This window comes from Danio rerio, chromosome 6, assembly GCF_049306965.1.
Source record: "Danio rerio strain Tuebingen ecotype United States chromosome 6, GRCz12tu, whole genome shotgun sequence".
Lineage (NCBI taxonomy): Eukaryota > Metazoa > Chordata > Actinopteri > Cypriniformes > Danionidae > Danio > Danio rerio.
The window spans coordinates 36186036-36198864 of record NC_133181.1 but is presented as its reverse complement, the minus strand read 5'-3'; the positions used below and the strand labels follow the sequence as shown (position 1 = coordinate 36198864).

General features: G+C 39.8%; 1 protein-coding gene across 17 annotated transcripts in view; it reads left to right on the top strand.

Annotated features, from left to right (window-relative positions):
• The window catches only part of mast2 (microtubule associated serine/threonine kinase 2), a 206849-nt gene extending 194716 nt beyond the window's left edge, over nucleotides 1–12133 (top strand). For all 17 annotated transcript variants that reach the window (XM_073954326.1, XM_001341269.10, XM_073954325.1 and 14 more), the window contains 18 exons: nucleotides 305–437; nucleotides 728–798; nucleotides 892–1007; nucleotides 2094–2302; nucleotides 2410–2548; nucleotides 2679–2811; nucleotides 2907–3072; nucleotides 3897–3998; nucleotides 4213–4335; nucleotides 4476–4585; nucleotides 6423–6577; nucleotides 6680–6972; nucleotides 7188–7397; nucleotides 7603–7829; nucleotides 7926–8048; nucleotides 8127–8263; nucleotides 8388–8572; nucleotides 8813–12133. In XM_073954326.1, the coding sequence (XP_073810427.1) occupies nucleotides 305–437; nucleotides 728–798; nucleotides 892–1007; nucleotides 2094–2302; nucleotides 2410–2548; nucleotides 2679–2811; nucleotides 2907–3072; nucleotides 3897–3998; nucleotides 4213–4335; nucleotides 4476–4585; nucleotides 6423–6577; nucleotides 6680–6972; nucleotides 7188–7397; nucleotides 7603–7829; nucleotides 7926–8048; nucleotides 8127–8263; nucleotides 8388–8572; nucleotides 8813–10770 (4590 nt within the window). In that variant the 3' untranslated portion in view covers nucleotides 10771–12133. The remainder of the gene's footprint in view (nucleotides 1–304; nucleotides 438–727; nucleotides 799–891; nucleotides 1008–2093; nucleotides 2303–2409; nucleotides 2549–2678; nucleotides 2812–2906; nucleotides 3073–3896; nucleotides 3999–4212; nucleotides 4336–4475; nucleotides 4586–6422; nucleotides 6578–6679; nucleotides 6973–7187; nucleotides 7398–7602; nucleotides 7830–7925; nucleotides 8049–8126; nucleotides 8264–8387; nucleotides 8573–8812) is intronic.
• Nucleotides 12134–12829: the final 696 nt, after the last annotated feature.

The following is a 12829-nucleotide window of genomic DNA, read 5'->3' as shown; positions in this document are numbered from 1 at the left end:
AATAATCAAAGAACTTTGCTGCTGTACCATGGCTGAAGCAGGCGCAATGATATTATGCAGCGCTTTAACATAGTTCCCAGCACCAAGCCCTACTATTCCACCACCAGAATCTGTGATATCATTGCAAATTACCTTGCCAGAATGAGGAGTGTTTCTTAAAAAAGCATAAAACTGTAGAAACAGGTGTTCTAACAGTAATCCATTAATCATTATTTTACATTTTTTGTTCTGAAGTGTTTGATTTTTGATCAACTCTAGGCTAGAAAGCATCTCGCATGTACTTAATTCTCCCTATGTTTTGTAGGAGTTTGACCCGGAGGAGTTCTACCACCTGTTAGAGGCAGCTGAAGGTCATGCTAAAGAAGGTCAAGGCATCAAGTCTGACATCCCTCGATACATCATCAGCCAGCTGGGCCTCACCAGGGACCCCCTTGAGGGTAGGAGTCTATAAACAGTTGCTCTGAAAGCATTCAAACCCTAAGCTACACATAAAAAATTAAATGACACACCAAGGCAAAAAAAGAAAAAAGAAATTCAGGTTAAAGCGGACAGTCAAATATATGTTCAGTGTGGCATCTAAACACTTTTTTGGGGAATGTACAGTATGAAGCAGCTATTAAGTTATTGATTTTGCATTCTTAGTTGAGAATACCTAGAGTCACCTAAATCCCAAATAACTTAGAATAATGGAGACATCTGTTTGTTTTCATTTGTTCTCACTCTCTAGAAATGGCCCAGCTGAGCAGCTATGACAGCGGTAACCCTGAAACACCAGAGACAGAGACAGATTCCACAGATGTGAGTAAACAAATAGAGAAAACTTCTGAAATGACTTGGTCACCTTTTCATAATAACATTCGTCTAAGACCAAGTGTTTGTGTTGACATGCAGAGTCGAGGAGCAACCGTACAGCCACTCCAACCTCAGCCTCAACCGCAGCCCAAGACTAAAACACCTCGCGAGGAAGACTTCGAGACCATTAAACTCATCAGTAATGGAGCCTATGGGTAAGACAATAGAATTTCACAACCTCAAGAATGATTATGAGTCAGAGCCTCCAGGATTTCACAATTCCACAATCTCTAAATTTAACACAAAATCAAGCAAATGTCACAAATTTGGTGGAGCTTGCAATTTGTTTTCAATTGAGCCTGATTTTCCTATTTTTGGGGCTGTCAGAATACTGTTCAATATTCCGCCATGCCACAGAGCTCCATCTACATAGTTTTAAATTCAAAACATTGGAGTATTTGCAAATAGAATGTGCCTGTTTGCCGTGCAAAGCCTTGAGTTGTCAATACACACTTCTTGTCCAATGTGTGATCTGCATCATGTGACATTATCGTAATGCACATTCAAAGCCTGTTTAGGCCATGTGAGTTACATCAATAGCTAAATTTCTATACATTGTATAGGCCTTTTCATTTCGGTGAAGTCATTGGCCCATGAACATTTTCTGCTTATTATTAAACTATTTTATAACTGTAATAAAAGACAATTCAGTCATAACTTAATGTTAAAACAGCTATTATAACATTATTTATCAAACAGGAAATATGTTGGGACCATTGTTTTTGTTTACATCCCTTAAAATGGTCTATAAATGCATCTGTCATCATGAGCGTATCGTTCTCTCTTTCTTTCTTACTCTGTTAATCTTAATCTAACACTCAGACACACATGCTCTGCATCTTTTATCAGTGTGTTCAAATCTTCAAACAACACAGACTTAACATATATTTTCAAATAATAATAATATTAATGGTTTCATTTTCAAAAATGATAAAGCAGACTTTAGGGGTTATCTCTGTTTCTCAGTGTTTCCTTTATAAATTACAGAGATCAATAGTTCTGGAGGTAAACAATTAAGAAATTGGTGAATATTTTCATACTAAAACAAGAAATGCTGCAGATTTTATGACATTTTGCAACAAAAGTTAGTCTTTTTAGTAACAAAAATCTGAATCTTTATTTGCAAAATCCTGGAGGGACTAAAAAGTTATAATATGTCATCATCGATTGTATCTCCTGTGCTTTTTCATAGTCGAGTAAAAAGAAACTGATTTGCGTAAAACATACCTTTTTTCACTCAGGGCTGTGTTTCTGGTGAGGCATAAAGAGACCCGTCAGCGATTTGCCATGAAGAAGATCAACAAGCAGAACCTGATCCTAAGAAACCAGATCCAGCAGGCCTTTGTGGAAAGAGACATCTTGACATTTGCAGAAAACCCTTTTGTTGTCAGCATGTTCTGCTCCTTTGAGACAAGGAGACATCTTTGCATGGTTATGGAGTATGTGGAGGGTAAGATATATGGCATCCTTTTGAAGATGTAACTGTTCTGTGGAGGATTTCAGTATGGCATACACCACAAAGTGATGCTCTAGTTGAATTGGTTTGTATGTCTAAAGGTGGGGATTGTGCCACTCTCCTGAAGCACATTGGAGCTCTGCCTGTGGATATGGCACGCATGTACTTTGCTGAAACCGTTCTTGCATTGGAATACCTTCACAACTATGGTATTGTGCACAGAGACCTCAAACCTGACAAGTAAGGAAACCAGCTTGTTTGCAGTTGACTTTCTGTCAATTTAGTTTGCTTTGGTTTATACAGCAATTCTTTTTAATGGATAAATGGTCCTCAAATACCGACTAAAGAACAAAATGTCTGTTTTCTGCAGTCTCCTGATTACCTCAATGGGACACGTCAAACTGACTGACTTTGGCCTGTCCAAGATTGGTTTAATGAGCTTAACAACTAATCTGTATGAGGGCCACATTGAAAAAGATACTCGAGAATTCTTGGACAAACAGGTAGAAGTGACCTGTTAGACTATATATTTTCTTCTCTTTCGTTTATTCTTTTCTTTTTTTTAATACAAGGACAATATTCTCTCTTTCTCTCTTAGGTGTGTGGTACTCCTGAATACATTGCTCCTGAGGTTATTCTGCGACAGGGTTATGGAAAACCAGTTGACTGGTGGGCCATGGGAGTCATCTTGTATGAGTTTCTGGTGGGCTGTGCTCCTTTCTTTGGAGATACACCTGAAGAACTGTTTGGACAAGTCATCAGTGGTCAGTTTTCTGCAAAGAAACAGTAAAAATATTTAAGGATCATAAACCATATAATAAACTTGGTGTGGGTGTTCAACCTTTTTAACTGATACAGAATGCAGTATAATTTATCAAAACTGATATGGACAGTATTTAATTTATATATATATATATATATATATATATATATATATATATATATATTTTTTTTTTTTTTTTTTTTTTCCAATTTATGTTTAACAGAGCAAGGAAATTTTCAAAGTATATCTGATAATATTTTTTGTAATGAAGAAATTCGTATTAGTTTTATTTCGGCTAGAATAAAAGCAGTTTTTACTTAAAAAAAAAAAAAAAAAAAACATTTTAAGGTCAAAATTATTAGCCCCTTTAAACTATATATTTTTTGATAGTCCACAGAACGAACCATTGTTATACAATAACTTGCCTAATTACCCTATCCTGCCTAGTTAACCTAATTAACTCAGTCAAGCTTTTAAATGTCACTTTAGGCTGTATAGAAGTGTCTTGAAAAATATCTTGTAAAATATTATTTACTGTCATCATGACAAAGATAGAAAAAATACATTTTTAGAAATGAATTATTAAAAGTATTATGGTTAGAAATATGATTAAAAAAAAAATCTTCTCTCCGTTAAACAGAAATTGGGGAAAAAATAAACAGGGGGCCTAATAATTCAAGGGGGCTAATAGTTCTGACTTCAACTGTATGTACTAACCTGTAATCTTGCTTGTCTTTGAGTTATCTGGGATACAATAGTACTCTGAAGTCTGATCTGACCTAACAGTCCTCTGGGAAATGTGGTTATGTATGTTTTGTTCAACAGATGAGATAATCTGGCCAGAAGGTGATGAAGCTTTGCCTCCGGATGCTCAAGATCTCATCTCCAAACTTCTTCGGCAAAACCCTCTAGAGCGTCTTGGGACAGGTCCTCTTGCACATTTACTCTTACTTGCACAGATGCTGACTTCTTAATGTATTCCCTGGAAGACAATTAGAGGAGTAACTTGGCTATTATGATTAATAGTATATAAATAAACCTCATCAGAAAATCTTGGGAAGTCTTTGTTTTTTTTATATAATGCTACATCATTGCTCGCTAAGAAATATTTAAAGAAATCTTCTCTTTTTATGTCTAACAGGGAGTGCGTTTGAGGTAAAACAGCACCGCTTCTTTACTGATCTGGACTGGAACAGCCTCCTGAGGCAGAAGGCTGAGTTCATTCCTCAGCTGGAGTCGGAGGATGACACTAGCTACTTTGACAGTACGTCTTCAGGCAGAAGATACTAGAGTGAAATTTATGATAAGACTTTTTTCTTTACCTGCAATGCAAATAAATACCACTCGTGCATACAGTCTGGAAAACACAATCTAAGATCTCTCTCTCTCTTTTTCACTCTTTAGCACGCTCAGATCGTTATCATCATGTGGACTCAGAGGAAGAAGATGACACAAATGATGACGACCATTTGGAGATCCGTCAGTTCTCCTCCTGTTCGCCACGATTCAGCAAGGTGGATTTTACAAATGCATGTTAACTCAACACAACAGAAACTGAATAGTATAAAATTAAGGATGCCCGATTGATCAGCCGAAGATCAATTTTGGACGATAATCACATTTAATGACTCGATCAGTACTCGCCAATCTGGGCGTTCTCGTAAACCAATAGCAGGGGTTTGTTAATGAGCTTACAAGCAAAGGAAGACACACATGTCCTCCTTTATATTATACATAGCCTACAGCAGCCACAACACGTAAGGAGGTAAATAATGTTTGGAGGCATGAGCGTTTGCTGTGCTCGCATCACATAAACTAAAAAATATACCAATGCGGTGCGACCTGTCTATTGGCGCAACTCGTGTGAGTGATGTTCTCTGTGCAGCCAATGTACATCCAGTGTTTTGAGCTGCTATGACGCGAGCAGAGCGATTGCCCCTATCTAGCGTCTTATCCAACCTTATGACTTCTCCCGTAAGCTCCGCAGGTCTCTCCCGCAAATTCATAGTAGCTCTGTGATCCCCAGAATTAGTTAAAATAATTGGAAATCATGGCGACGAGAGTGAATGAGCAAGAGAACAGATCGAGAGAGGCAAAGTGATGTTTTAAGCATTACATTTCTTAGGTTAAATGAATAGAGCAGTAAAGATATCATGAGTGCACATCTTCCTCTCTCATTGAATGATCTGCTGTCAATAGTTGGAGAAAAGCTAAATATTTGAATGGTCTTGCATGTATTTAGGCCTTTCTACATTCAAGTTTTTTGACTATTGCAAGTTCACCAGAAGCTGGCTGGAAATATTAGATAGATAAAACTAATACTTTATAATATAACTTCTTGTAATATACTTACAGCAATAAACGGTAGTTTACAGGCTTATTTCCTTTTAGTATAGAAGTATTAGATTTATAGGTGTGCATTTTGAATTCTTATGCATCAAATGTGTGCTACAAACCTGTTCTTGATTGAGACATGCTGAATTTTTCTTTTATTATTTGCAATGTTTCCAAATTGCATTGTTTGTTTTTTATATCTGTTATATTATTTTCTGTGGTTGTTCATACCACTGTGGCGACCTCTGTTAAATAAGGGACAAAGCCAAAGTAAAATGAAAGAATTAATTATTTTCTGTAAAGCTGCTTCTGGCTATGACATGTTTACACCTAAATGGTTATAAGAGGTATGTTTAAGGTTTTATATGCAACATATTTAATTCTTATTCTTAGGTAAGGCAAGATCTTCTCTTAAGGTTCGTACTTAGAGGGAAAATGTGCTTAATGCATTATAAAGCTTGACGCATTAGAATCGGTACTCCGTATTGACGATCACCAAGACAAGGAATCTGTACTTGTTATCGGCTGAGAAAATCCTGATCGACGTCTCCCTATACAAAATATTCAATAAATATACAGAAGAACAAGTGTTTTCCTTGTATAAAAATTAATATAAATACACAATTAAACATGACACTTGTTTTCCTTATGTAAAAAAGTAGTTGCAATTTAGAAGAAATTGCATTAGCAGTTGAAAAGAATTAAATAAAAATTACATCTGATTTAAACAAATAACTATAAATCATAAATCAGGCTAAACCTTTCCCACAGCTGTAAAATAGGCAGATGTACGAATGAAGGGCTGGCGCATAAATGGGACAGAAGGTGGCCAAAATAAATCGAAATAATAAAATGCATCTTAATTTGGTACATTTATGGAAATGTCAAAATGAATCTAATGAATTTAATCTAGATCCTACAACAGTTCACATTTTCCCCCAAAGTTCAACTTTTTCTACTTTGAACTGTATATATTTTCGTTCTCTTTATATTTAGTTGTTGATCTCCCTCTTTCAGGTGTATAGTAGTATGGAGCGTCTTTCCTTGCATGAGGAGAAACGCACCCCTCCTCCTACTAAGCGCAGTCTGAGTGAAGAGGGAGGAGAGCGGATCGACAGTCTAAGTGGCCTAAAGTCCAGAGACCGAAGCTGGTTGGTGGGCTCACCTGAAATGTGAGTGCAACACCAGAAACGATTCCAATAAAAAAAAAAAATTAAATATGTACCACTGTTTTTGTCAAGCATGATATATTGAACATGTTTGGTCTTTTGCAGTCTCAGAAAGCGTCTCTCTGTTTCCGAGTCTTCTCACACCGAGAGTGACTCGAGTCCACCTCTGACTGTTCGTCGCCGCTGCTGCTCGGCCATCATTGAAATGCCTCGCTTCGCCATATCCAGTGAAGAGGATAGCTGTGTGGGGAGCAGGAAGACCCCTGTGAGAGGCCCTCGAGGGGATGATCTGCCTCAGGCCATACCAGAGCTCCCTGTAGAGAGAGAGCTCAGGCTGGATGAATCGCCCACCACGCCAGGATCCACTTCCAGTCAAATCAGCCAGTCCACACTCACACGTGAGTCTTGCTGAATTAGACTCTGGCATATGGTATAGGTTCTAGATTTAACTGGAAATTGTTTGAAATGTTTTAATGAGATGTACAAATCTCACATAAAGGGATTTAAAAAAAAAAAGCGTATTATTATTGTTTAAAATAACACCGTAATTGATAATTTTGATAGTTGAAATTTTTCTGTATATTTATATGGTTGTTTTTGTGTGTGATTTCAGCTGGTAGTTCTGGTGATGTGTTAGATCGTGCTTCTCGCTATAGTGCTGAAGTTTCTGAAAACTCCACTCCAAGAGCCATCAGTGATTTGGCGGCTCGAAGAGCTCGCCACAGACTGCTTTCAGGAGATACAGATAAACACACATCACGTCCACTTAGCAAAGTCATCAAATCAGCTTCAGCAACAACCCTGTCACTCATGATCCCTGCTGGTAAGTGTACAGTATATGATTGACCATCATGATTTTACAATGTAAGACATGATCCTATATCAACCTTTTGAATCTTAGATCTACTGTCCACATGATTGGGAACATGACACAATCATCTAGTTAACATCACAGTCACTTGATTGGATTTGCTGCCTTTATATATTCAGAAGAAATGTGTGAAGTGAGCTAACTTCTTGTTTTTTAGATCACCATGGTGCTTCTCCACTGGCCAGTCCCATGTCGCCTCACTCTCTCTCTTCGAACCCCTCATCACGTGACTCCTCGCCCAGCCGTGACCTTTCCCCAGCTGTCTGTAGTGTTAAACCTGCCATAATCATCCATCGAGCTGGAAAGAAATATGGTTTTACTTTACGTGCAATCCGGGTTTACATGGGAGACACAGACATATATACTGTCCATCACATGGTCTGGGTGAGTAGTACTGGGTGAATGTAGTTATTGTCGAAAAATACAGTTTGTAAATACAGCAATTTGTAGCGTTACAACATTTAAAATATGTCTTTGCAGCATGTGGAGGATGGAGGACCTGCTCATGAGGCTGGACTGAGAGAGGGAGATCTCATCACACATGTTAACGGAGAGCCTGTCCATGGACTTGTGCACACAGAAGTTGTTGAGCTCATTCTTAAGGTACATTTGTAGCCAAGTTCTTATGAGCCTTTTTGCTGATATTGATATTAAGATTCATTTTTATTTTTTCTGTTCCAGAGTGGCAGTAAGGTGTCCATCTCTGCTACACCCTTTGAAAATACATCAATTAAGGTTGGTCCTGCTCGCAAAACTAGCTACAAGTCCAAAATGGCCCGTCGCAACAAAAGAACCAAAACTAGAGAAGGACAAGACAGGTGAAGTTTAACATATAGCATAATTTAAATTACACCTATATTCCACACAAATGTTTTCCATTTCAGTTCCTTTAAATATGTTTGCTGTTCCAGTAATGGTTTGTATCTAATTTATCCACTTCAGTAAGAAGAGGAATTCCCTCTTCCGTAAGATCACCAAACAGGCGACCCTTCTTCACACCAGTCGCAGCCTGTCCTCTCTGAATCGCTCGGTCTCTTCTGGTGAGAGCGTCCCAGGCTCTCCTACACACATGTCACCTCGTTCACCCACACAGGGCTGTCGTTCAACACCTGACTCCGCCCACTCAGGTGAAGCCTTTGTTTTTATTTCACAAAATCAGTAAGACTGGCAAACATTGTTTAAATGTAATATAGAATATACAAGCCAATGTTACTTCAATACACATACTGCCATGTCAGATATTATAATCATTGATTTTTTTTTTTTTTACTTAATATTAGTTCCCCGTGAGATCATGCATATCATTTTGCTCATTATTTTTGGTAGTATTAATATGTAACCTTGAACCTTCTTTTTTCCTAATACAGTTGGTGGAAACTCATCCCAAAGTAGCTCGCCTAGCTCCAGTGTGCCAAACTCTCCTGCCAGCTCTGGCCAGATCAGACCCAGCTCCTTGCATGGTCTGGCCCCCAAGCTGCAGCGCCAGTACCGATCCCCCCGCCGGAAGTCTGCAGGCAACATCCCTTTATCCCCTCTGGCCCGTACACCATCGCCCACTCCACAGAGCACTTCTCCCCAGCGTTCCCCTTCTCCCCTGCCAAGCCACGGGCTCATCACTTCTTCAATAGGCCAGTCTTTTCCTGTCAAACTGCACTCTTCACCTCCATTAGTAAGACAGATATCTCGGCCAAAGAGTGCAGACCCTCCTCGCTCTCCTCTGCTCAAACGAGTCCAGTCCGCAGAGAAACTCGCCGCCTCTCTTTCTTCTTCATCCTCCTCTCCTTCTCCCTCTTCGGCTGCTGATAAAAAGCTTCCAGTTGGTGCCAGCCGCAAACACAGTCTTGATACCTCACATTCAGAGTTTAAAAAAGAGATGCTGCAGCGAGACCCTAGTCTACAGAGCCTGCAAGAGTCAGCCAGTGAGACTCTTATGGGAGGAAGAGTGTCTCCTGCAGAAAAGGGAAGCCTGCAGAAAAGTTCAGTGCGTAAACTGGGCAGGCAAGAAGGTCCCGAGTCTGGAACAGGAACTCTGGGACTTGTTCCTGGAAAGAGTAAATTGAAAGACAAGCTGTCTGCCATACGTGCTGAACGCCGCGAATCTCTTCAAAAGCAGGATGCCATCCATGAAGTGGATTCATCTGAAGATGAGACAGACGAAGGGTCGGAAGACAGCCAAGATGGGCGCAGAACTTGCTATGCTCCTCCTAGCCATGTCTTGAGGCCTACAACTGTAATGGCCTCTCCCCATACCATCAGAATGGGGCCAGCGGCTCCACCAACACTGGGACTTTTTCCTTCAACAGTTGCACCGCCATGCTCACCTCAGCTCATCAGAGGACTGCAGATACAAAACCAAAGTACCACTCAATCTCAGACACAAACTTCAACCTCACAACCAGCGCAAGCTGCAGTTAAACCCCCAGAACAGAAACCAATAACCTCTGTTAAAGACTCAAGTTCAACGATAATTGATGATTCGAAAAAACAGTCACAGGCACAAGACATTCAGTCCAGACCTTCTCCACATCAACCCAGTCCTCTGTCTAGTACCTTTTCCACCCAAGGCAGCGCCTTTACCTCTGTTAGTAAAGACCCATTTGTCAAGCCCACCACACCTCCATTGGATCCCCGGAGGACCCCAAAAATGTCTGAGCCAAGGTCAAAAACCAGTGGTAGAACTGATTCTAGCACTACTTCTGGAGTAGCCAGGGATACCCCAGTTGCGACTACCCCAACAGGAGGAATCACTAAGGAGATGAAGGAGGCTGACAATCGCAGACAGGCTGCAGCTGCTGCTGCTGCCTCTGCCGCCGCTGCTACCACCTCTGCATCCACTGCCTCTGAAAGTGGAATGGATAAAGTTGTGTCTCAGCTCGCCACTGTGGCCAAGAGTGTGCTTGGACCTGTCAAGCTCAATATCCCAGGTACTAAAGAGACCATGGAACGAACAAAGGACCAGCGTACCCAGGCAGATGCCACCCACCCAAAGATAAAAGAATGTCGCCTGGAGCACCCTGATTCTCCTGACCAATTGAGTCCATCTGCTGCTTCGGGCTCCCAGTCTCCACGACTGACTGAATCTCCATCTAAACAAACATCATCCAAATCTGAGCCAGCCTCAACTTCTCAGAGACCTTTAGAGGTCCCAGGGACTTTCAAAAGACAAACTTCTCCAATCCCTCAAGCTAGGGAAGAGCATCAGGATAGGTCAGGAACTCTGCAAAGTGGCACCACATCAAGGCCTAGGTCTGAAGCACAATCACAGACCCAGCAGGCAAAGCCCAGTTCCACTACGTCACGAGATAAATCCAACAAGACAACGTAGCAGCCTTGCAGAAGACCCAGCTTTAATTGAACATGCCTATTAACAGACAAATACATATTGTAACGCAAGGCTGTTGTGTTGCTTAATGTCAATATCCCTGTGAAAAGATTGTGGAAGAGAGATGATGTTTACAGGCGAGCCCAACAGCTTTATTTCAGAAGGTTTTATGCTCTGCCATTCATAAATAATTGAGGCTGTGTTATTTTTTTGTTTTGCTTTTCTTGCTTTTCCTTTTTAACAATTTTTTTTCTCAGCAGCCACAAAAACTAGAAATAATGTGTAGTTCTGCCCTCTGAGAGAAAGAGAGAGAGAGAGAGAGAGAGAGAGAGCGCAACCACATCCACTATAACAGTGTATTACCTCTTCATATTGTCTTTATGTTACTTTAAGAATCTTTTATTGTAGTAGGTATAGTTGTGCCTTAAAGCTCCACCTCACACTTTCACTTGTATTTCTTTCTGCCTATTCATCTTTGGAAGAAGACATATTGCAGCAATAAGAGTAGCGTATCTGGAGCAATTTATACAAACACACAGTTGATTGCATCACACCTGTAGTATAAGAAAACCAAACTGTTTCCATTTTTTTTCCACTTGCACTCATCTCAGCTTTCAGTTGTGTTGATAAGCTGAGATGTAAGTCTATGAAAATCAACTTGAAATGTTCACAGCCATCACCAATGTTGAGACTGAAACTGACATTGGTATCGCTGCTGTAAATTGGGAGAATGACGGCCATTAAGTGCACAAACGACATCTTTACATGTTGCTCAGTGCTCGGAATTCAAAGATGTTGTTAAAAATGATTTGGAATTACTCTTTATGTGAACTTTGGCCATCATTCACATCTCACTAAAGTGATGTAGCTACAAGCTACACAGTTTTACCTTTTCAGTTTCAGTTTCATCTATTGTTAAACATTTCGAAAGGACCATTTTATTCCTTACTCGGATTGCATATTTTATTTTCCCTCATTTTAATATCTGGACCAATTTGCTGATGTCTCTGTATATCTGTTTGCCTCGTTGTTTTTATTTCAGCAGACTTGTGTCTGGAGTGTGTGTGTGAATGCCTGTGTACAGAAGCATGGTTGAGTGTGTGTGTGTGTGTGTGTGTGTGTTCTTATATAATGCATATTTAAAAAAGTCTGTTCTTTAATTGTTTTATGCCCTAAACAATGGGAGTGTGTATTTGATTGGTGTCCTACATTGGCCATATCAGCTCTGTCTGATTCAGCCCTTTTAATGTATTTGCACAAACTCTTTTTTTATTTTGTGTGTCACTAATATGAAAACCAATAAATACAGTATCCAATTAGATCCCAGACTTGGTTTGGGGTCTTGAGGGGTTTGACCAGTAAGTGAGACTGTGGTACGTTGTCATATTCTCTTGACATAAAACTGTGTTAACACCATAATGTATTGAAAGTCTAACCTGTGGAACTTTGTTTTAACCACATTTTGCATTTTTAATCAAAGCCAATAGTCTCTGTTGTGTTTCTGCTCAGTTTACCGTTTGATTTGTGTGTATTGTTTTAAATTCAACACTTGCCCGTTCTTTAAGATCAAAAACGTCTATTTCCAATACTACTTCCGTGTCTTTGCTCAAGTGTTTTTAGTTTGGGCTTTATGACTGACGTCACATGATGATGGTATGTACAGTTACACTATAACCTAATTCATGTTTTGTCCATATGAAATGTGAATGGATGTCTTGCACATTTACACTTCTTTAGGGAATGGAGCTGTTGATAGCATTGCCGCCTGAAGCTTAATTCCTGATGAACCTAACTAAACTGGGCACTATGAACCGTGGAGATAACTGCACTTGTAACGGAAATGGCATTTGGATGAAGTTGAAATGCATCTGTGGGCTGTCAGGTTTAATATACTGCAGTATTTTCCGTGTTGTGTGTGGAGAACCCCCAGCAAACATTTTTTGCTTTTAAGAGATGTCTAATAGACGTCTAAACATGGTCGTCTTGTCTAAAACAAGTCTAAATTTGGGCTGTTTGTGAAAATCGCCTAAGAATAGGCCAAAACTGGTCGTCAAATAAACAG